This window comes from Lutjanus erythropterus, chromosome 11 (genome assembly GCF_056507025.1).
Source record: "Lutjanus erythropterus isolate fLutEry1 chromosome 11, fLutEry1.hap2, whole genome shotgun sequence".
Classification (NCBI taxonomy): domain Eukaryota; kingdom Metazoa; phylum Chordata; class Actinopteri; order Lutjaniformes; family Lutjanidae; genus Lutjanus; species Lutjanus erythropterus.
In genome coordinates, this window is record NC_139327.1 from 28,522,676 (window position 1) to 28,548,394 (window position 25,719).

The 25,719-nt window shown below is 39.2% G+C and overlaps 1 protein-coding gene across 1 annotated transcript; it reads left to right on the forward strand.

The window, feature by feature from the left end:
* The first annotated feature begins 208 nt into the window (after positions 1-208).
* Positions 209-25,312, forward strand: rbm27 (RNA binding motif protein 27). The gene is made up of 21 exons (XM_084729876.1): positions 209-570; positions 2,424-2,542; positions 4,278-4,405; positions 4,667-4,746; positions 6,719-6,936; positions 7,371-7,691; positions 8,341-8,568; positions 10,316-10,501; positions 11,990-12,143; positions 12,284-12,439; positions 13,178-13,331; positions 13,631-13,864; positions 14,523-14,654; positions 15,867-15,992; positions 16,160-16,234; positions 16,339-16,521; positions 17,223-17,327; positions 19,968-20,195; positions 20,336-20,419; positions 20,714-20,833; positions 22,531-25,312. The coding sequence occupies exons 1-21, from the start codon at positions 512-514 to the stop codon at positions 22,630-22,632; spliced, it is 3,192 nt and encodes a 1,063-aa protein (XP_084586002.1). The 5' UTR covers positions 209-511; the 3' UTR covers positions 22,633-25,312.
* The last annotated feature ends 407 nt before the right edge of the window (positions 25,313-25,719 follow it).

The window sequence follows — 25,719 nt, forward strand, 5'->3', positions numbered from 1 at the left end:
CTTGTATATTTGACACACATGTCTTGGGCCGCTGAGATGAATATAATGAATCGCAGTTGAATAAGGACACGTTGTAGTTGTAACGTCTGTCGCCGGGTCTCTCCTACAAGGGAATCCTAGATTTGCGAAACTCTCGCGAGATTTGGGCACATTGATTAATCATAGCGCACATTGTACAAACTGTTTATGTGTTATAATGTGATAACGCTGTGGTAAGAATTAAGTTTAGGGACAGAAAACATCGGTTATGTTTGGGGTAAAAACATGGTTTGGGTTAAAATGACCACTCTCACGAGATCTTTTGGTGGTCTGGGGTTCCCTTCCAGACACGACCCGCCGTCTGGCCTGTGTTACGACAACTCGATTTGTGTTGCCATGCCGTAAAACACTTTGTCCGACCTGCCTGTGAAGAGAGACATACGGCCTTAAAGCTTATAAATTTATAGACGATGAAAGTAGGGTTATCAAAACGCACTTTCATTTTATAGACAGTATTATAGTCTTTCTCACGATGATTATAGAGAATGTTGAAGCCTTGAAGTCGTGGCTGGCAAAACTCCTGGAGCCAATGTGAGTGTTGAATTGAAATGACATTTAGCTTGCATGCTACGTAGCTACGCTAGCCAGTTAGCCAGTGGTTTAGCCAGGCATCAATGGGGTGTTTGCTAGAATCTAATGGCAATTTCTTGCACGAGTTAGCTAACCACCGTTGCCGCTAGCTGGCTTTTCATAGCAAAGATAGACAGTAGGACGTTTGTTTGACTAGCTAGCGTTAAAGATATTAAAACTAAGTGCGATGTGGTACGTTTGTTTGACTGTTATTTTAGGGTTGTTAGGCACGTAATTTTAGTTGGCCCTCGATAATGGGACTTTATCACCGCTCTGTAGCAAGCTATCAAGCTGCAACAGATAGCTTAACTTGTATGCTGCTACTTGTGATTAAAATAGTTATTAAGTGGGGTCGTGTAACCAAGTTGTAGGTGTGTTACTGAGTTGTAGATATTTTTTGTTTTACAAATAAAACAAACTCGTTAGCTGTTTGAGTTACCATAGTTACACACAGTCTTTCTCCCTCTCTTTTACTTCTCTTTCAAATGCAAATTAATCAGATTGCTTCGTATTTAATATTTCCAGAGAATGCACATAATTTGTTGGATTTTATTATGTAAGAATGTGATTAAAGAGGCGTTGTTGTGTAGAGGAGTAGATGGTGTAAGACACACAGACACTGTTTGGTGATGCTATAACAGTCACTTATTGTCAAATATTGAGGCATGTTCCTCAAAGTGATGCTAGGGAGTTGAACTCTTATTCTCTTGAGAAAAAATGAGATGTCGTATTGAAATTAGTTGAATCATGATGGTTTTGTTAATTCCACAAATATCCTTCTCATTTTCATTGTTTTTTAATTTATAATAAGCTCAGTTTGAGACATCTTGATCCCCTGCTTAAAAAAATCCGTATGGGAAGTCCTATTTGTTATGCTGGGTTGCGGTGCCATGTGTGTGTTCGTATGCATGTATGACTTTTTTTTTTATATTTACAGAACATAATGCAAATTGTCTTTTTTATATTTACAGAACATAATGCAAATTGTCTTTACTGTATAGGTATTATTTTATCTACATTTGAGCCTTTTTCTTAATTCAAGTTTAATATATGCATAGTTTTCTTTGTATGTCTTTTTTTATTGAGTTACTTATAATTATCAAAAAAATACCTGCAACAGTTTACTGTTTCAATGCACAGATGTTATTATGTCATATCAGCTGATATATCAATATTGGAATTTTTTACTCCCTAATCTCAGTATCGTTGGCTCCAAATTTCCAGTGTCCATCATGCTGTATTGTTTTTTTCAGCTGCTAATTTGCCTGGTTGTGTTTGCCCGGTTATTGTCTTTTGTCTGTTATTGTGTCAGGTACTTTGATCCCAAGGATTTTATGATTATGGTCAAATAGAAGTGGAAGTAGTTTTGAGAGTTAATAGTTTTATCTGGTCTACTAGCTATTTAGTTATGTAGTTACCTATGTATTAGCTTGAAGTTGTCAAGGATGCTTTCTGGAGCTTCGTGTGATAGTAATGTTTCTGTATTTGCTCCACCACTTGCTAGCTCAGAGGGCTTTCAGCATTGTTATCTTGTGATGTTCTCATTTTGTTCATATTTGGTTTGGTGTTTTAAGAATATTTGCATGCATGGATAGTTGAACACCACTGGAGAGCATGCCTCATTGACATACAGTATACTGCTTTAGGTTGAGACCAATTATAAATATTTCAGTTTTCTCTTCCTCTTTTTTCTCCCCTACTTCAGTCATTAAATACTTTTGCAAAAGCTTCATTGCTATTTCATTTTTCATTTTGTTGTTAAAGTCAGATAAAAAGTAGCTGAAAGTCTAAAATAAATATATTTTAATCTGCAGATGTGATGCTGACCCCTCTGCATTGGCCAACTATGTGGTGGCTCTTGTGAAGAAGGACAAACCGGAGAAAGAGCTGAAAGCACTTTGTGCTGATCAGCTTGATGTCTTCCTACAAAAAGGTATGAACTCCACACAGAGCTTCACTGCTGGTGTGATTAAATGCACCGGGCTGTTTTGATATTGACCCGACCTCTCGCTAGTCAAGTATGCTGTATAGAAGCTTTTCCTACAGCCGATGTTCCCATCATTTAGCAAGGGAGTAGCATTACTCCCTTCATACATCCCACTGACAATAGAGACTTTGCAATCATGTTTCGAAATCTTCTTGGAATCACAGCCGGTGGCATTATGGAGGCCCATCAGTCAAGTGATTGTTGGCAAATAGGAAATGAGGATCAAGTTAGAAAAATAGCTTCATGTAAACCTGTTGATCATAAACAAAGGAAAATAGAAAGTTTTGATAAGAGATTCATTCAGAAACATTAAAATAGTCTGATAAACAAACAGGCAAGGTGTATATTGGTTTTCAACTCAAGCAGGGTTTTCCCAGGATTTTTAAGACAAAGGTGGCAATGGCTGGAGAATGTGTGAAGCATGCACATCTGTACACAGTGCAGGGGGAAAAATCATGGTTTGGGTTAAAATGACCATGCACTTTACTTTTTGTTTAGTAACTTGAGGACAGACCAAGAAACTGGAGAGAAAAGGTACAAAGGGTTTTCAGAATTAAATGAAACTGTGATTTTTCCATAAATATATTAATATAAAAAATAAAATACACTAAAATCTAATAAAAAGAAGTGTCTGTCCTGTTTGTCCAGTGTAGTAATACAATTCGGAATTGATTTGGTTGTCCCGTTTGCCTGGTCAGACACAATATGTAGTTTACTTTATGCAAGCAGACACAGTGTTAATGCAGCACCAGATTTATAAGCAATGAATTGGCCAAAATGCAAAGAAATGAATAGTGTTTCTTTAATTTTTTTTCTAGACAATAAGCTCAAGTTTTACATTCAGAAATGCCAGTAGCTGTATATAATCACCATCTAGGCCTGCCACTTGTAGATCACCAATATGGCCACCAGAGGGTGTTACATCATTTGCAACCACTTTCTCCTCTCTAATGTCTCCAGGCTGTGTCACATGAAGCATCAAGTTGTTAGCCTGAGTTGAGTTGTGCTTTGGTCTTTTTCCTTGCGTGATTCATCTTATTTAATGGTTTCATTGTACTTTTAACTGTACAATTTAATCACAATCACAGAGAAACAATAATGTCTTTGCAGTTGTTTTATTGGGTTGGTGATGAACACGCATGTCCCTGTGATTACTTTGTCACATGTTGAGAATTCAAGGTTTTAAAATCACAGCTCATTTCTGCACCCTTGCAGCAATACTTTAGTTAGTTGCTGATTGAAGTTAAAATTCTCTGACACTTTAACCATCCCCATACAAAGTCATTTTACAAGGTGACAAATGAAGCTATTAAGTCTAAAGTCTGTCAGAACTTAACTGTAGTCTCTGGAAAACATACAAAGATTGCAGTCAAATAAAATGCCCTTAATAACCTCCTTGACTGTTAAGTTTTTTTGTGGATTGCTTTTTTCCCTTCAGGTCATTTTTATTCTGTTGCATTTTATCAAGCAGATTTTCCCTGTTTTATGTCTATTCTGTGTTTAGTTTTGCCTATCATTTGGTGTTTATTAGACTGTATGTATTTAGCGCTGCCTGGAGAGTAGCAAGTAGTGTGATTCAGGAGGAATGTTTGTACATTTCATGCCTTGGGGTTAATTTGCTCTTTGTGTGGGAATGGTAAAAATATGTAATCTATTCACACAATTCATTTCATCATTGCAGAGACTATGGGGTTTGTCGATAAACTTTTTGAATGTCTGACAACCAAGAACTACCTGGGAATTCCTGCTGCTAAGGAAGCTCCTAAAGAGGAGGTCAAACCACCTGCTGTCAAATCTGATGTTGTGGAGGTAAGAAGAGCTAGTGTGACATTTCCTACTACGTTTAGACTGGATAAGCAGGTAGTGTAACATGAAATGGCGATGCTGTTACTTTATGGGGTTTTGGATCAAAGAATTTGTATAATATCATTGAATGTCATAGAACTGCACTTTTTCAGGTATCTAAACTCAAACCCATTGTTTTCAGACTGAGAGGAATCTTTGTATTTCCAAGTCTCCCCTTAAAAACAAAATGGAGAAGAGTTTAAGTAACTGTTTTTTTCCCTCAAGGCTGAGACTCCAGAGGAGGAGAGAGAAAACAGGCGGAGGAGAAGTCCTCTGAGAAACCGCTCTGACTTCAACGAGTCCAGGTATGGCTGTAGCTTCCTTCAGGGATATGTTTACCTGTTTAATGACCAGACACAAGGCATATGCAGACACTATTTTGACACAGAAGACACCTTAACCTCAATAGCATGCTGAAATTTCCGAAATACAGGGCCTCACCCTCTTAATGCTGATAAAAAATCCATCTTTTTTTTTGTATAAAGATCCTAACATGTGGATACATTTGCATAGTTAGTCTGAAATCCCATGTGTCCTGCTTGATGAGGGCCCAGGTGTCCAATAGGCTGCCTCTTGTCTATAACACGCCTAGTCAATAACAGATTGGACAATGCAATTGCTGTTAAACTGTCATCCAACAGCAGTTTAAGTGGTGCTGGATTTATGCTCACCACAGTGTGCCCGGCATGCAATAAAAATGACATCACATCCTGCGTTGATTTGAGTGCCAAGGCTCCAAAAGGAGTCGTGTCGCTTGGGTGTGCACCTCTGAATTTTTTTAACTAATCAGGCCTGGCACGCACGGCACCTCTCGATTAAAAATGAAGAGAGACTGAGCGAGCAGGATCACCTGCATAAACATCATGTTAAGACCTGCTGTGCAGTGATCGGACACTACGTCAAAGGTATAGAATGATTTACAGATGCCTGTACTCTTGCACACAGTACAGTGTGTTGAAACTGAATGTGTTCAACAGAGGACTTATCTATGAATGACAAATATGATGACAGGATCTCTAGTTAGTTTTAATGCAAAACGGATGAAAGTGAGGTTTTAATAACAGCAAGCAACAGCAAATTTGCACAGTGCCTTTGAGCAGATCAGAATGAATGAAGGGTTTTTTTTTTGTTTTTTTTTTTTTTACAAACAATGAAAATTAGAGAAAAGAAGAAAAATAAAAGTCTCTCTCCAAAAACATCTTGTCTCAACAAAATCTAACTCTGATTAACTTGAAACAGGCAAACTAAAGCAGTCATTTTTCCTTAATCTCTGTTGACATATTGTGGTCATTTTATGATAAATTCCAGTGAATATATTACATATTTCTCCTTTAAATAAATATATTTGTGCCAGTAAGTATAAAAGCAATCAATTTTATATAGTATTATTATATATAGTATTAGTATTTTTTTTTTTTAAAGGAATCAATGCCAAATGAGTAGCGTGTGAGAATCAATTCTGAAAAATCAATCCACCAGTCCCTACTTAAAGTATGATTCTTTCATCAATGCAGTGAATAAAAGCCACTGGAAGTGATTTCAATGTGCTTATTAATAGACAGAGAGAGAAATATGACCATGTGTCCTTATTTGATATAGTCATTAAGATCACATTTGCCTCAGCTGGTTTAAGACTCAATTTAACTAGAAGTAGAACTAATCTATCATGGCAAATAGAAGTCCTGTTGCATTTAGTTAGGCTGAGATAAAAACCATTTAAATACTACTACTAGAGACAATATCTGTCTTTGTCTATAATTCCAAAGGATTATTTATTGGTTGCAAACAAAAGCCTCCATCTTTGCCTAAGGATGAAGCAAATAAGACTGAAGAGGAATTTGTTACACTGCAGGTACAAACGGTTACATTTTTATTAGCAAGGACAGAACACCCAGTCTCTCCAGGGATCTGTTTCCTGTAACACTACTATCTGTACTTCTTCACCTTGTTCCCTTGCCTTTACATTCTCACTGGCTTCACTTGTTCAGTTGTCATGCAGTTAATATGCAAATTGGATACTTTCACACAGACAGATGGGGACACAGAGAGAAGCCTAAAACTTCTCCAGGCTTTTATCCTTACATGATACAAATACAGTTTCATAATAGTCACCATTAGGCTATACTTTGTCATGCATATATTATCATGTTGTGGCAGCTATAAGCACATAACACATTTTAACAAAAATTTTCATAAACAACTCTTAAATATGTCTTTTGGACTTGTTGCATTTAACACATGCATAAAGATTGTAATTCTAACTTATCAACCACACAGGAGCCGGGATGACAGGAGGCGAGACGAGCGCAAACGCCGTGACTTCGACCGGCATGGGAAAAGCGGCAGCGACTCCCACCGTGAACGAGAGCGCCACGAGCGCCGCAGGGGCAGCCCCCGCGGGAGGAGCTACAGCCGCAGCCGGAGTCGCAGCCGGAGCCGCAGCAGGAGCGGTAGCCGAGGAAAGAGCAGAGACAGGGAGCACAGAGGAGGCAGAGGTGAGAAAGTTCCCCCACCCCGAACGCAATAACAACAACAGCAGCACAGGGGAGTGGACCCAAGAGAGCAGAAGTTCCTGAAGCACCTGTCTGTACAGTCAAACTGAGCATTAGTGATGTGGAGGTGCTGCAGGAGACACCCTGCGTGCAGAGAAGAGACTGAACGGAGCTCTGGATGTAGTAGATTGTGTTATTTTCTGCTGGATTGTTGGTCAGTATTGCTGGGAGTTGTTATCGATAAGGGACAATGTGGACAGCTTTGCATTCACACCAGTGGGGACTCAGCAACTCGGGCTGGAATTGGCCTTATTATCCACAAGGTTATTCTACATCTCTAAATGTTTGGCAGGATGAGAGCAGTAGCTGTTATTCTGCTTGACTGTAATACTCATTCATGTTTTGTTAAAATGCCTGTTTCTGCTCGTCTTTCACAGACTTCAAGTCAAAGTTTGACTTGGAAAGGAAGGACACCGACTGCTACAACTCCTCGACCACATCCAGTTCCCAGCAGCAACAGCAGCACCCACCGCCTCTTCTTCCCCTGCCCACACCTCCGCACCCCTTTTCCTCCTCTTCCTCGTCGTCCGCTGGAGTCTCGGGAGCCGGAGGTGTCCCCATAGCGACGCCGGCTCACCTGCCTGATAGCACTACAGACAGCTGGTCTGGCTACTATGGCACCCAGAGGCAAGATGGCGTCGGCAAGCCATTCAGCAACAAGGCCGCTTCACTCAAACAGCGTTGCAGGGATTACGATGGTAAGAACAGAGTGAATCATCTTTTCCTCCTTTCATTTGATTCCTTCTTTCTATCAGTTCTTCTGTTTTTTTGTGTTTGGCAAACTGTCCCTTTCACCATATCAGAGGAATTACGTTCAGCCTGTTTCAATATGTGTCATGGCTACTGTAAAGTTTGCCTTGGCTATTCTGTAAACTCTACCTTTATCTTCCCATGAGGGTTATTGATTGCCTTGTTTAGTCTCATCACTAATGACCACTGTTTAGCTCTTCCCCTCCTCTCCGGAGACACAAGAGGGTTTAAAATTACCCACGGTCCCTGAAGCACACTGCTATCTGTCACAGTGCTCAAACACAGCCACTAGGGACCCACTTCCTTAATGAGACTGTGGGGTAAATACATGCACTGTAGTTCTTAGCTGCTTTCAACAAGATCAGTCTTTCATCTTGTTTATTGTGTTTGCTCTTTTATTCATTCTTAATTTCCTTTTAGTCATATTTTCCTGAATTAATTTGACTTCCAGGCGTCTAAAAACCCTGTTAGATTTACAGTAGGTTACAAATAGATACTCAAGAGTATTTGTACAGTAGCTCTTGCGTAGAGAATGTTTCTTTTATGCAGTCCTAAACTTCAAAAATAACCACAAATGTGTTTTTCTCTTTCACACAGAGAAGGGATTTTGCGTCCGTGGCGACCTTTGTCTATTCGACCACGGCAATGACCCTCTCATCGTTGATGATGTCAATCTGCCTAGCATGATTCCCTTCCCACCTCCACCGGTTATGCCCCCCGCTGGGCTGCCCATGCCCCCGATCACTGAGCCACCCCCTCCCCTCAGGATGCCTTCGATGCCACCCTACGGCCAACCGCCACCACCAGGTGTTTTCCCCATGACTGGTAAGTAGTACCACCACACTGTTGCAAAAATGCCAACTTCTAGAAAGTGCATATGTTTTTCTGACCGCCTTTTTACATTTATAAAGGTGACTGTTGTCTTGTTTTCTACAAATCACTGCAGCTAGTTTTTCTTCTCTGAAGCACTTCTTTCCACCATGAAAAACATTTTATCCTCCATCTCTCGCTTATCAATTTCTCAAAGTGGAGATATATATATTTATATTTTGCATTTAATACATATACATGAAATATCTAAGTACATTTCCTGTCGCTTATGATCATCTCCAAGTGACTACTCCTTTTCTGGCTTCTGCCACCAATTTAAGTTTAACATTTTTTTTTATTTCTTGTGTTATATGTTATAACTAGGGATGCACAATACAGTTTTTTCAGTAGTTTATGCACACTTGATGGTAAAAAAGCTCAGATATAGTGAGTAAAGATGGATGATTTAACATCCCACAGCTCTAACTGAACCACATTTAACTGCCATCACTGTTGAAACAAAAGTAAAGAACAATTCTGACTCTTCAGATGTTCAGTTATCTTTTTTCCAGTGTTTTTCAGGTACATCAGAAAGCTTAGCTTATTAGCTTCTCTAATATACTTTTGGCTTTTATAGAGCATTTTGCCTAAGAATCCAAATTAAAGGGTTTGACAAAATCCGTCAAATCAGAAATTATTATAGCGATATTAATCAGCTGTAATTCCATTATAATAATATCAGTAATAAAGCTATTATGGGGCAATACTTATGTGGCCTTGATATTCATCATGTCTTTCTAGTCATAACTGCTTTGAGTGTTAAACAGATGAAATTTCACAGGTCAAACATCTCTTCTTGTAGTAGCCCTTATATTTATGTGACTTAAGTGTAGATTCATTTGATTAATGCTATTTTAGATACATATATCAAAGTATACAAGTTTGTTTTCGTGAGCCTTGTTTATTTCATGGAAATCAAGCTAAAGCACAGTATTTATCAGCATGATTTGTAGAGTCTACAATATGTGTGAAAACATTCTGTAAACATAGACTACACACACTTTTTTTTTTTGTTTGTTTGGTTTCACCCAGAGGAAGAGCAGCATATCTTGTAACCTCTTTAGTGTGACTGTTCTGTGCGTTTTAAAACATTTAAAAGGAGAGAAAAATCTCAATGTCAAGGCATCTGTATTGGTAACTCAGTAAAGTTCTCGATGGTGGGCTGTAAGAGTTTCTGTGTTTTGAGGCTGGTTTATGTCTGACACACCAGTTTGGACTTGTTCCACATACACACAAGAAAAGAAAAAAAAGACTTGCAGTATATATTTTATGTTTCCTCTAATCATACAACTAACAGGTGGAGCCTTTAAGATACGCTTCTTTAGTTCTTGCTACATGAGAATGTGTTAATGAGCAAACCAAGTATGTCTTTTTTTTATTTTAAACAAACACTGATAGTGGTTAAAAATCAGCATTCTAGTTGCGGATTATTCGCCCATTGCTTTGATCACACTGGTTCTTGATGATGTTCTTACCATGTTTTTTTTGTCTGACTGGCTATTAATCAGGTATATCAATCAAATATATTGCTGAATATAAAACTGAAGCAATGCATTGAACAGCTGTTACTTCCTGTCACCTTCGCTGTTGTATTAAAGCAACCTGTGTGGCATGAGATGAAGTTTTAGTAGTACAGACCAAAGACTCACTGTCATACCTGCGATACACCTGAGACATTAGCTTGGGCTTGTGTCTCCCTCAGGACCCCCACTGATAGCAACCAGTGGGATTGATACACCCAACCACCAATCGGCAATCACTTCTTCTCCTCCTATCGGACCGCCTGGTGTGGGGCTGCCACCTACTCTTCCTCCTCCTCCTCCACCTCCTCCTCCTCCCTCCTCGTCCTCATCTGTGTCTCTTCGTCCCCAATATGTCCAGTCTGAATGTAAGCAGCGATGCTTTTCCTATTCAGATTGGGACTGTGTATTTTGATAGTGACATTGCTTTGGCTCCATCTCAACTTCCTGCTATGAGTTTTCTTTAATTATTTTTATAGTAATTAGAGTAGATATGACTTTATAAAGTTGAGCTATAATGACAAAGCTCCTGAGAGTTATGTTGCTTTTTGTGGACTTTTTCTTTACCCTGTTGTTCTGTTTTCTGTCATTTTAAGTTGGTTTGTGTGTGATGGTGCAGTATTGTACATGTATTTCCTCAGGCTGCAGTAGTAGCTGTTTACCAGCAGGTGGCACTGTTTATTAACCTAACAGACAAAGTTGCTTTGAGCAAGTAACATTAACTTTTCTACATCATATTGTGTTGAGTGCTTTCCCCATAATTCAGCTCATGAATATTTATACAGTTATACAGAAAAGGGGCTTAGTTCAAATAGAGTAGATCTATTTTTAGTTAATTACAGACTCTGAGTTTTTTTACCTTAATTCAACTCTCAGTCACAGGAGGACACATTTTGTTAGATTTTGCCTTTGTGTTACAGTAAACTGTGGCTCAGGATAAGACTTATCACCTTATGTTGTTTTATCTTGTGTGTGATAACTTTTTTCAATTTAATTTATGCTCCTCATTTGTGCATTTGTTTATATTGTTGTTTTTTTCATATTATGAAATATGTCTATCTGTAGGCTACTCCACAATATACAATAAATATATCTCAATAGATATCTTCCTTTTAAATATCATGCTGTAAATACTAAACATATCGTAATCTTACAGTGTGTGACATATTGCTACAGATTAAACTACCCGACAATATATAAATGGTTAAAAGTACACAACTTAATGTATACAGCAGTAAAATGCAACATACACATTAATGCAGCAGTAATATTAATCCAAAAACATTATATATAATAGCAAAACACAGACACAGCCCATTTTAGTGATTACTAAATTTTGGTATAAGTGCTATAGTTGGGATGACCAATGGTGCTTTCACAAAATATTAACACAATGGGATTTTTGAATGAATTTCAGTGAAGTGGCTATAATGACTAAGTAGGCAAAGGCAAATAATGCAGCCTCTAAAACTGGGAAAAGACACTTAAGACACATCACAATGATACAAAAACTAAGATGATACCTGATATATATATACACTGTATGTTCCCCAGACCAAACTACTCAGAGCTGCAACCTAGAATGTCACACGTTTCTGTCATAGCCATCGGAAGCATTTAAACTCATCACATACAAATATGTTAAGTAACTAAATGAAAAGCAGAACTTTCATTTATGCTTTTGTCTTCGTTATTAATTTATGTTAGACTGCTTGGTTTCATTGTGTAATTTCACTTTATCTTAGTTATTTTATTTGTGTTTAGGTTAGTTTTTCTCACATTTTTCAGTTGAAAAAAGTTTCACATTTCCTCTAAGCCTGCGTTTGTATGTGTGCATGTTCATCTTTACACATTAGATAACTATGATCCAGAGGGCTATAACCCAGAATCCCCAGGCCTGACTGCAGCAGGTCGTAACCCATACCGTCAGTTCATCCCCCGGGTGCAGACACAGCGCTCCAACCTCATCGGCCTCACCTCCAGCGAAGGACAAGGCTCCAGAGGTAGCAAGAATTTACCTAAGTACTACTCGTGGGATCCAAACATAAAAGTTCTGTATGATGGTGGACAACCCTGTGATGGATAAAGGCAATTACAAAATATCCCAGTATTAATTTGTTTTTCTGCGTTTTTGTCTGTGCGTGTCTTCCAGCTGCCAACATAGTGATCCAGACGGAGCCTGCCACTGCAGCCAGCACCCCTGGAAGTAATGTCTCCCGTTTCAACACAGATCAGGACAACAGGAAGAGAACCATGGGACCCAGTACAGCTGAGGGCCCAGCAGCTAAAAAACCCTGGATGGAGAAGTAAGGACTCAAAGGCATATACACTTGACAAAAGTTTTACTTCATTTTAAAATTTGCCTATTAAGACAACTATGCAAGAATCTCATCACACAAACCCAAACAAAGTGAATTTACACTATCTCAACCAAAGAAGTTGTTGTCTCCTCACTTGAAATGGCAGTTGAGCACTGCAAAAAAAGGGAGGTTCCCCTGACAAGTATTTTCACAGCAAAACCATTTTCACCACAGCAGCAGTTACTGAGTATTTTATTCGAAATTGAGCTTGGAGCTTTGAAATTTGCACTACTGTCTCAGAGTAATCATAGTCACTTTAAACCGTCACCGAACAGGTTCTGGTTTTGTGAAGACATTTAAAGAAACTAGCTGGTCAATTGAAATTTGATCAGACAAACTGGTGACTCCCCACATTTCCTGTTACTGCTAAGGGAGCCTTGTTTCAAGCCAAGGTGACTCATGGGTCAGGAGCCTATCCTTTGTCTCAGCTGTGGGAAGCAGGTGCACACGAGGATGCTTCCTTTGCAAAGGCTCGACTTGTAATCCATCTAGGGTGTCAAGCAAGTTGACATGTGGTCAGCTGTTATGTTCTGTAGGAACTTTAATATGAATGCCGAAACTCAAACCTAAGGCCATTAATCTGGTTTCTATTTCACTAACATCACTGTTAGTGATCTTGTCCAGTTTTTCCATGAATTTTGGTGTAAAACAAATCATCACACTGTGGTCTTCTTCTCGTTTTAGGCCGAGCTTTAACAACCAACATAAGAGCAGTTTTCCCAAGAGGTATCACTACGTGAACACCAAGCTGGAGGTGCGCAAGATCCCACGTGAGCTTAACAACATCACCAAACTCAACGAGCACTTCAGCAAGTTTGGAACCATTGTCAATATTCAGGTAAAATTCAGTTTCCATTGTTGAGGGGATAATTTGGCAAAGAGACTTGGAGAACTTTGATTTGCCAATAGGTCTTTACATTCTCACATAATCTCAGTAGAACATCAAGTTAAGCCTGTTTGAACATCAGTGAATGTGAATGCTAAAATACAATGTTAGATACACTATGTGACTGAATGGTGGCCGTGGTACTTTTGACTATGTTGAATTTTGGACAGAAAAAATAGCTCCATGTTCATGAAGTTCAGCTGTGCAGACAACTTTATTATATACACACACCTAACCCTCGCACTCTCCAGGTGGTATTTGGTGGAGACCCAGAGGCGGCGTTGATCCAGTACACAAAGAATGAAGAGGCCAGGCGGGCCATATCCAGCATCGAGGCAGTCCTCAACAACCGCTTCATCCGTGTGTACTGGCACCGTGAGCAAGGCACCAATGCCACAGGGCTCCAGCAGCAGGAGCAGAGCTCAGGGAGCCAGGCAGCCACATCGGCACCTAGCCAGGCGCCGCAGCACAGCAACGTGCATAAGGTTAGTATGAAGAGCTGAAACCCCTAATCAGATTTACATTTTTCTCCCTTTTCTTGTCTCCATGCCGGCGACAGCTGCAGGCATTATGTTTTTTGGGATGTCTGTCGAATCTCCTTATATATGTCTGTGTTCCCCATTGTTGTGAATAAGATATCTCAGGAACGCCTTGAGGGAATTTCTTCAAATTTTGGTACAAATGTTTCCTTTGATTCAAAGAGGGACTGTTACGTCCGTTCCATTCTTGTGATTTAGATATCTCAGCAATGCCTGGAAGGAATTTCATTACATCTGACACAATGTCCACTTGGACCCAAGAATGAAAAGATTAGAATTTGGTGGTCAAAAGTCACTGTGACCTCACAAAACACATTTTTCGATGCATTGCAGTGCCCCATAAGCTCATTGGTTTTGCTGATATTGAGCTTCAGGCAACATTTGACAAAGCTCTCTTATCAGTCCACTGCAGTGAAGAAAATTCACTGGAAATTATTCACTGGAATTATGTCAATACAGTGATGACTTCCATTTTGCCAAAAAATATACTTAGATTCCCTCAAAGTCTTCACTACATATGAGTCTGGACAGATATGGATGTAAATTCAACTTGACTGGTTAGCGGAGGTATACAACCGCGGTAATTCCAGTCTTTTATCTGCAGGGGATCAAGCAACACAGTCCGGCTGCCTACGTGTTGAACAAGACTGTACCCAAGCATCGCCTGCCAGCGTTGTCTGGGATCACAGCTACAACCAAGTCGGACAGCCTGAACCCAAACACAGATGCTGTCACTGTACGTTTTAGTCTCTATGCATGTGTGTGTCGTGTGATGGCAGGCCTGTGTGAATCGCATTTTCAAGTAAATTATTCTTTTTCGCAGAAACTTGTTAATATCTTCAGCAGAGTACAAATGTGATTGCGTCTCTGGAAACAATAAAATTACACCGCTTTGTGAGGCTGTACTAAGGCACACTTCACACGTTCATAATTAACACATTAACACCTGATGTTGTGAACATTAAAATGTTCCCAGTGCCACCATGCTGAAGTTAAGCATGTGTAATGTTCATGATGTTAATTGATGGGATATCAATACAGCATTAGAATCAGATACATTCCTGATGATCTGATGATGCCCCTACTTGTTAAAGGTCCAGTGTGTAAGATTTATAGGATTTGACAGAATATGGCCGATATGAAATCTAATACTGATCTGATTTCATTAGTGTATAATCACCTGAAAATAAGAAATTTGTGTTTTTGTTACCTTAGAATGAGCCTTTTAACTTATATCTACAGAGGGTACTGGTCCACCTCAGTGAAGGCTGCCACGTTGCACCACCATGTTGCTACAGTAGTCCAGAACAGACAAACCAAACACTAGCTCTAGATATCGCCTTTTGTGTTGTCCTTGAGATGTGCGCCTTGCGTGCGTTCTCCTTAGTCTGACTCACCAGATGTAGACTGTGGGTATAAGCCAGCCACAGGCAGCATCCACAGTCTGCTTTTTCAAAGTCTCCATCATTTAGGGAAATGACAAGAAACAACCTCTGCGCTAGGACTTTTAATGCACCAGGCTGTGCCAAACTGCACCTGAGATCGACCCTCTCCGGGGCAGGGCCAAAGCAAGTCTTACCTGCCTCCAAGCAGGTTGCAGTGATGTGTTGTCGATCGTGACCGGGGTGTAGGAGAGTGAAGTGACGTGGTTGCAGTATGCAAACTCACTGCTACATGCCACTAAATCCTACACACTGTTCCTTGAAGTTATTGCTGTTCGTCCTCAGGGGAACTTGAAATTTGTCAATATCTGTCAGTTTTTCACTCAAGCCCCAAAATGTGAACTAGAGGAAAAGTCATGGGATCACAAAAGTCGTAAAAGTCATCTTCTGAGGACCATGAACATCTGTACAACATCACATGGCAATCCATCCAGTAGTTGGACAATTAGTCAGTTAACAGTACATTAACATCATCCTGATTAACTCAATGTATTCCTCTGTCTTAGGTGGCGCCTGCACTGACAAACACCCAAAAGAGCCTCTACTCTTCCACATCCCTCAAGTCCTCCTCAAAGAGCCTTGGGAAAACAGGAAAAGCATTAGAAGCACAGGAAGTCCTCAAAAAGAAACAGGCATGTTGTTTAAGTTTTTAATGTGTATTTTGACTGATAACACGGATAGCAGAGCTGGGATTCACCATTTGTTCCTCTCGGGGGCCACCACTGAGAAATGAAATGCATGTTGTGTTTTTTCCATGTCAGTGAACGTATTGTGTTTATTGTCTTTTTCTTTCATTTAGGAGGCATTAAAACTCCAGCAGGACATGAGAAAGAAGAAGCAGGAGATGCTAAAGAAACAGATTGAGTGTCAGAAGGTAAGACCAGCCTCAACACCCCTTCTTTTCTCACCTCTTAAACCTTTCTTTTCATATTTTTTTCCTCACCTTCCTCTTCTCTCTCCTTGTCCTCCTTCCTTCAGGCCTTGATAAACCGCCTGGAAAAGAACCGAGGGATGAAACCTGAGGAGAGGGCCAACATCATGAAGACCCTGAAGGAGCTGACGGAGAAGATTGCACAGATGCAGAACGAAATGAACCCAAATCCCACCTCCCAGGTGCCCAGCTCCAAACCCAACCACAGCCAGCCTAAGACCAAGACTGATGTAAGTCTGGGGCCTTTTGGCGCTAACATGACCAGGGTTTCTGTACATCCTTAGAAAGTCTAAAATCCAAAAATAATCAGAATTTTAGATCTTAAAACGTCTTAAATATGATTTTGACAGGTCTTGATTGGGTTATAAGTTAATTTTATAAAGTCACATTAACTTGAGTCTTGCTTTTTAATGTTTCAAATGTTTTTGGGACAGATTTGAATCATGGTACCTCTCATGTAAACTGTGCTGCCCAGACAGAATTTAACCCACCCAGATAGCTTCATGCTCCACCTTCAAGTGTGGAAAGGACAAGAAGTCTTGCATTACACAGTTTGGATTGGCTAATTTCATTTTCAAATTGATTCACATACTTTTCTTTTGCCAGTACGATTTAAGATCAGTCTTAAATTGTGTTCATGACGGTCTTGAAAAGGTCTTAAAATCTACCCACACTATGTATGGTGGGTTTCTGTAGGTTTCAACAAGTTAAATTTAAGACTTTTTGATGCTCAATATACACCTTAGCTTTTTTTTTGTTCATTAATTGACTTAGACAGAGGGTCCAAAACAGTCTGATCTGATCTGATTCAGCAGATCTGAAGCTCATATACAGGGTCAGTTTTTGTAGACTCTCCTGCTATTGTAGGATTTTTCTTTATTAAGTGAAGGAAATTCAGGGTTTTTTTTTTTCATTTTACATCTGTGACCAGGCCCAGAAGGAATTGCTGGATGCTGAGCTGGACTTTCACAAGAAGATGAGCTCTGGAGAGGATACAACAGACCTCAAAAGAAAACTGGGGCAGCTACAGGTGGAGGTAATACACGCAATCTAGAAAGATTCCACAAACTCAGAGAGTGTGACGTTGGCAGCATTTCGCATCATCTGCATTTTTCTTGAGGGCTGAATTTGAGGATGTGATACCAAGAAATGCCGTAGAGGAAGTCAGCAGATAAGATAGTAGTGTTGTATATTACTCAGCACTGTCTTATTGTTTAGAAGTAGAAATGTAATAAGTAAAGAGCACATCCAAAACGCCAGTGATCCCTATTGAACTGGAAAAATCTACAAGTAAATATATGAGTGATGATGCTTGATATCTTCAGATCTTCCCTTTAGTTTTAACAAAACATATACCTTCACGGTTGGTTCATTTTTAAGTTTCAAGTTGCCAGTTCTATCAAACATCCCCCACACTGACCTCACCAGCTGTAGCTGATGTCCACAGACTAGTCGTAAATTAACACTATCGTAAAGTACACCCCGGTTGTAATGTTACCTCCTTGTCAAGGCTAGTATGGTTTACCCAGATTAGCCCTAGTTTAGACAAATTAGCACCAGCTAACTCCTTAGTGCAAAGGTATTGAACAAGAGAATACTCCGTTTAATGTCTGCTCGCACCCCCCAACTGTTTGACAGTGCCGGGGCTCTGCTCTAAGTGGCCTTTCAGTGGATTTCAGTCTGTAACCATTTGCAGGTGTCAAGTAACCTCCTGTAAGGCAGCGATTACTCTCTTTTTAAGGTGCATTTGAAGTCCTCCTGCTACTCTATGCTGCAACTCTGACACTTCCAGTTTATAAATGCAGCATCTGTCTAAGTATTGGTAACGGGCTTAGTATTTTATCATTTTGTTTTCTTATTTGATGAACACGGGTTGATTCAGGAAAATAAACTAAATGGGTTTTTTTTATTTATTTATTTATTTATTTATTTAATTTATTTTTTTTTTTCCAAAAAGAAAACAGTGATGGGTGGCGAGTAATATAATCCTTTTACACCTGAACACCGGTAACACCTACTGCTGTGGCAAGCCTATTTAGCATTAGACCTTAATGTTGCAGTATGTAACTCAGAAACTGCACAGGTCATATATTGCTTATTCACAGTTGAATGTGAAGCACTGAGCATCTAGAGATTTGAATGGAGTTTGTACATGTGTTGTGTTAAAACTGCAATGGGACTGAATTGGCCTCCATAGACTTTAATTTATTATGTAACACATTAAAAACTCATAAATTGTATATGTTATTATAAAGAGCTTATGCATAGTTAGTTAGTGTGTAATACTGAACATCTGAAAGATTAATGAGGTCTTATTGTATACAATGGCTGGAATACTTATACAGTCCATCTCTATGAGATTTTTTTTTAAATAACTAAAAATATAACTTATCACAAACAGAAGTCACAGGTCGCAGTTACAATGAATTATTCACGATTTGATTTGACTAATTTATTTTGAACACTTGTTTAAAAATAGAGGAAATTGTGTTAAATTTCGTGGGTATTAAGATATGATTCTGTTATAAGCTACAAATGAGCAAAGAAAAAGGGAGCAGAATAATAATAAGTATGACAATATGCCATGACACAGCTGTTCTTTGTGTGAAGTTTACAGCATTGTTTGTATCGGTCCAGATGAGTAAAATCACCAGACATGTTTTCCACACTCGTCATGATATACATGAAGAATCAGGTATTTGGAAATATGGTTTGGCCCAAATTTTGCAGTGTACTGATGTTGGCCAGCATGTGACCTTATGGATTCTGTAACGTTTGAGTCCATAACTGAAAAAGTACATAAACCTGTGCGTCTGCCTGCTGAGGCTGCTAATCAGAACATTTTTTTTTCTGTGAAAAGAAAAGTTTACTCTAAGCTACATCCAAGTCTGCGAACACGCGCGAGGTCAGCCGTGTCACAAGATCAACCTAACAAGAACATAGCTTTTGTTAGCAACACCCTGCCTGCCATGTTTTTTTCCCCTCTACCCCTGTGGGTCCTAAATTAGCTGGTTGTTAAAAATGCATACCCCTCACCCCTCCACTCCCCTCCCACCCATCCATCCAAACCCAACCCTTCCTTCTGCACATTAAACTGCAGCCACTTAAGCAAGCCCAGAGGAACAGCCGCTAACGAAGCCAAATCAGACACGGGTCCTACGCTGATGGAGCCGCGTCTCATTAAAGTTTGAGCCGCCCGTCCTTGTAAGAAAATTGCAGGATGACAATTAGAGGCAGAAGTGAGGGAGGGACAAATGGAAGAGAAAGTGGTTGTGAGGTTATGGAGTGGTTAGGAAGCGGAGAGTTGTCACTTTAAAAATGGAGGAGTGACAACTAATGGTAAAGGGCAGAGAGTGATGGAGGAGGAGACCAGAGTCAAGTATTTAGAGAGTGTTTAAGTGCTAAGGAGAAGGAAAATGTGGAATATTTTGTGTATTTCTATATGCTAGATTTTTTAGTAGACACAATAAATAAACACACTGTAGTTTCCTGGCATGTTTGTTTTCATATTGAAAAGCACAACAGCATGGCAAAATCTGTTTTCCACAGCTGTTCGTTATGATTTTTTTAACACAGCCAGGTGGCGCCCATATTCTCTTGTCTGTGTGATTTGGGGAAAAAAAAAAGCAGTCACCCGTTGCATAACATTAAACCTCTCAATCTGTCCTCCCTCTAGGCGACTCGGTTGGGTCTCATCCGGCCTCCGGCGGGTCGAGGTCGGGGCCGAGGAAAGATGGCGCTGGAGCCCGGTGTGATGCACGTGGGCCGTGGCAGGGGCCGAAGCCGTGAGATGATGGCTCGCAGCGGGCCCGTGAACCGCATGGTGGTTGACCACAGACCCAGAGCCCTGGCTATTTTGGGGGTCACACAGGAGGAGAAGGAAGAGCTAATGCCACACTTTGTGGTGAGGACAATGTGTCTCTTTTTTGTAGTATTTAGTCAAAGAAAATAAAATATTATGGAGGAGTTATGGTGAATTTTACCTTGATTATTTAACATTTACAATGAAATTCATACTAATATTTTTTTCTCTTTTAATCTTAGAAATTTGGTGAAATCGAGGACGTCCGTGACCAAGACGCCAACACGGTTGTCATGACCTTTAAGACACGAAGTGAAGCAGAGAATGTAAGTGACAAGTCTGTGAATAAGATTTTTTTTTTTTTTTTACTGGCACAAAACCAGTTTAAGCTTTAATGGTATAATATGCTATATTTTGTTTAAAAACAATCTATAGACTCATGAATATAATCCCTTTCAATCATCACCTATGACTGATTTGAATGTGTGGTGGTGGCTGTATTTTCATTATTTTGCTGTGCTCAGGAGGCTTTACCAACCCAAAACCTCCTGCTATCTTTCGGGCAAATCCCACTGATTCTACTTTTAAGTGTGCAATCATTCTCCTGTTTTGTTTTCTAGGCCGCTAACCAGGGAGCTAAGTTTAAAGGTCGTGTGCTGCAAATTTCCTGGTACAAGCCGAAGACGCCCTCTGTCACAACAGAGCCAGAAGAGGAGGAGGCTAAAGATGAGGACAATACGGTAGGACACATCACACTGGCACTTTATGCATAACATGGTTTCATGAGTAACATAAAGCTTCTCAGAAACCAGGAAAGGAAGTCTATGTACAATACTACTTGGAACCCTAAGTGGGGAAACTTTTGGAAGTTTTAGTTATATTCAAAGATTTTACTTCAACATTTCTTTCTAGTGCCTCTAAATTTTTCACTGCAGCTCCCAATGGAAAATCAGGGCAAGCCTCTCAGTACTAAGAGCATCTTAGCCCTTTGAGTAAAACCACATTACTGTCAGGTGAAATCCTCATACTGTATACTCATGTTTTGAGTTGTGTTTTATGAGGTTGCAGTCTTGCTTGTGTGCAAGCAAGTTTTAATGACCCAAGGGCAGATCCAGTCACTTCAGCATGCTTTGTATAATTTTTTTGTATGTGATAAGTATTCTGAAAATATTTCTTGATGTAGAGACTGCTGATCCACTCAAAGCTCTTCTCATTCCAACCCAAGACTTTTGATATAATGGGCCTGGTTTGTGTAGTGCAATCCAGAAATCACCAGTAGCCCATGACGCAGCCAGCTGTCACACTGTAAAGTCTTATACAAGTCAGTACAACAAACATACTATAAATACTTCATAGTGAAGATTATAAATTTCAGTTTTTGTTGGCACTACGTCAGAGGTGTTGTAGTGCTTTATACTGAAACGTATTTGTAGTATTTCGTTACTCCCATGTACATGCAAATGTAATACCAACAACTGCAACAGACACACCTGACTGTGGTTTCTAAGTGAGAGTGGTACTAGTTTGCCATCTCACACAGTGGTACAACATAACCAATTTGCATGGCCATATGTTTGAGTTACCTGCTCAAAGATCTTTGGACGCATCAGCTCGAGTCTTATGTTGATTTAGCCAGTGAGAAAAAGTCTTTTTTTTTTCTTCTGGTGTAGCCAGATGATATCCAGATAACAGATATCCAGACCTCCTCTTCTGTGTGCTGGTCATTGTTTACAGTCTGATTAGCAACTTGAGATGGAAGAATGAAGCTGAAGGCTAATCTCTAAGAACAGATATCTGCAAATGAAAGCAGATGCATTTTTTAACGAGCTAAATTGTTGTTGTCACAATACCAGAATTTTAAATGTTGATACAATACTAGTATATAAAAATGATATTCCGTATCTCTTCAATACCCCAGCAAAAGTTTTAAAAAGTGCTAGGCTCCCAAATTGGTTATTTTTCTTATTTTAATTCACAACCTGCACACAGAAAAAGTCACTGAACCCTGTGGTTTTACTGTTGCCAAAGACTGAACTGAACTGAGGTCCTGAATGAGCACTTAGATTTTTTTTCATAGCTTTGGTACTTTTGATACTATAGTTAACAGATAGTGAAACATTTTAAACACATTGAAAAAGTATTAATACTTTAACAACTTTTGACAAACTTAAATTTCACTAATTCATATGTCTGCATTCATATGCTAATATCTGTTTATTAGATTAATGAGAATTCAGAAAATAGTTTAGAACCCATGTGTTAAAAGCACCAAAATGATTCAACACAGCCAGGTGGTAAACGAGAGAACGAGAGAGAGATATTACTTAGACAGTTTATTAAAACCAGCAAGCAGTTTGGTTCATGTGGAAAATGTCAAATAAAGTGTGCAAAGCTAATCAGGAGATTTGTGTTTGTTTGTTTTTTTCACTTTAAACAGAAGGAAGCTAGCTCTTATTTGCCTGGTGAGGAGGAGGAAGAGGAGGAGGAAGAGGACGATGATGAAGATGACGAGTACGAGAGCCGATCTTGGAGACGGTGAAGGCGTTGCGATTCGTCATGACCTCCCCTCCAGTCATTACTTTCCCCCCACATGCAGATAAAATCAATACAACAGAACTCACATTTTTTCCTTTCCAGTATTTTTAAACGAAGTAATTTTAGACTCTAATCAAAGTAAAAAAAAGTCTTTACTTTATTGTACATGAAAAGAAGTTTAGAGGGCTGATGGTTTTTGTATCCCTCGACTAAACAATTATTTAAAACATCTCACTTTTGCTGAGAAAGATAAATGTTAAGTTGTTCTTATAGATAGAAAAACCTATGTAAGTTTCAGTGTGCTTACCAGATGATAAATATCAGTAATGCACAACATTTGTGTCTACTGTGAATAGGTATTTTTATACATACTGTATTTAAGCTCTTTTTCTCACCAGTTTTTGAAAAATCTTGTCCTCGGTTCAGGGACAGCCATTCCTTCACCGATAGAACGTTCTCTGTCACTACCAGAGAGATATTTATTTATTTTTCCACTGCGTAAAAGCACTGTGCAGTACTGATACTGGCACAGTATGGTGTGGTTTTCCATTTCACTTTTTTTTGGTGTGGGTTCGCCCCCAAAATGTTAAAGGATCCAAATCTTATTGACAGTGGCTCTGTGTCCTGGCATGAATTACATGCTAGTTTGTGCATGTTGTATTCCTGAATAAACAGAGCCACCGATACTGTACCATCATCATATTAGAGCCAGTGCAGGTACAGAAGGATACCAGTGCAATAGAAAAATCCAAACTATGTTTACAGATTGCCGTGTCCATGCACGTCAGATACAGTCTTGTAGTGAATATTCAAATTCTCCCCCACTTTGGTTAGTTCTGTTGCTCACTAAATGTCCGGTGCCACTCTGTAAATATAAACACCTGCACAGGTGTTCTACATTTTCTAAGAGTGTGTAACATTTTTCACTTGTTTAATTCTGTCTCCTGGTCGTCCAAAATATGCCAGACAGATCAGAAGACAGATCAGATCACCCATTTCAAAAAAAAATGTGAGATCCATAGACAGGTGTTTGAATGTAATACTGAACAGTTGATTTTAATATATAAATATATATAATTTCTTTGCCTTACACAATCAGCAGATGGCTGAATTTTTACAAGATTTGTGATTTACTTTTGTAAATTTTGTAAATGCTTGAAAGAGAAATTACTGTTGTACCTTTTTTTTTTTTTTGAGTTTCTTTTTTTCTGTCATTTTAAACGAATGACGAGGTTGTGTCAGGTAGAAAAGGTCAAGCAAGAGTGCTCAGCATCTCTGCTTATTCTTCTGCAAGAACTTTGCGTTTGTGTAGAACCAGTCCACGTTGTTAGTTCACTAAATTTGTCATCCAAGTAGCACGTTTCTTTTAAAGACACTTTAAGAGCTGCTCCGAGCTGCAGAAGACACTGTTGAAAGGCACCGGGAGTCCTGCACCTCACGATGATATTCGTGCGTTAGTGCGTCTGTATATTGTCAGACAGTGCTCTGGACCCACTCTACAAGTGCAACCACAATGTGCACCTTTAATGACAATATTTTATTTTGAATTCTTTACATATACTGTATTTTAGAATCCTCAGGGTGGGAGGAAAGTAATTCATTAAAGTTCACATGGAAAATTGTGCTCAATGCAAGAAAATACATTTTTGACTGTTTAAGTTTTTACTTTTGTTGCTTCTCTGAAACTCATAACTATGTTTACATGCAGCCTAATGAAGTGTTTTTTGATGTATCATAAATCAACTAAACTGATCATATCTAGCAACGTAACCAGTCAGATGGAAGCACCAGAACAAAGTTGAGATCTTAACTTATTACACGAACGTGCAGGCAGAAATCTGCTCGTAAATACCCATGCGGATTTCTGCCTGCACGTGAATACAGTCACTAACTGAGAACTTCTCGCTGATGTAAACTGGTACCACATGAAAAAGTGTGCAGAACTGTTTGCGTGATTTCCTCCCACCTACAATGTCAGTAGCGCTCTTGTTTGGATTGCATATCTCACTGTTGACTGATTACTCAGAAGTCTCCTGCCAGTGACCTCATCGTCCCATTAAATCCTTTTTGAGTTCATGTTTTTCTTTTCTTTACCATCACTCTGTTGGTCAAAATGAGGTTCAGGTGTTTGATGGAAAGCTAAAGCTTTTCCCTTTAGGCACTCAGTGCTTTAATATGATTTGCTCATGCATTTTTTGTTTTTTTACATGAGGTCACTGGCAGTTTAATAGGACAAAACTATACTGGCAGGGTTCTTGCTTGTGTAAGTGAGGATTCAGGGAAGGTCTCTCCCCCACTTTTTGTACTATCTTCTGTATGCTACTATCACACAACAGTGTAAAAAATGTAAAATGTTTATTGGATAATAGTTTTGGATTTGTTACTGTTTATATTTGCAGGATGTGGATGTATTTTCTTCATGTATTTTGTTTGTAAAAAATGGATTTCTAATTTACTAGCATGTTTGCTTTTGCCAATAAAGATGGAGGAATTGGGTGCTTGTAAGAAAACTTCAAAAAAAAAAAACAAGAAAAGAAAAAAAAAGACAAATTTGAATTGGATCTTGGAGAGAAAAAAAAAGGAACATTTTGAGTTACAGAAAGAAAATTGACCGAAAAAAAGAAGTCAACATTGGCAAGGGAAAAAAATGCAAGCAAAAGCATTCCTGAAAATATTACCTTAAACTCTTGTGTGGTCTCCTTTATTGTGCATATTACCTGAAAGACAAGGGTGGACAGAGTACTACAGCATCACACAACACTTCAGTACATGTACTGTCACAGTAATGGGTAGAATTGCCTTTATAGTTGTCTGAATACAAAATTAGTACATATGAAGACCAACAGTCATTTGGTTAAATATGGTCATAGAATAAGAAAGCATACTTAATTAATGTGTCCTCAGGAAAATTACATTTTCACACACACACACGCACAAGTGCGAAGATCAACTAGCACCTCTCCAGCTACCAGTCCATGCTGGACTTGAACCAGCAACTTTCCCGTTTCCAAGCCACATCCTTACAGACTGAGCTACTGCCACCTCAAAGATAGCTGGCATTTTAACTGTTTGAAAGTTTCAAGTTTGTGCC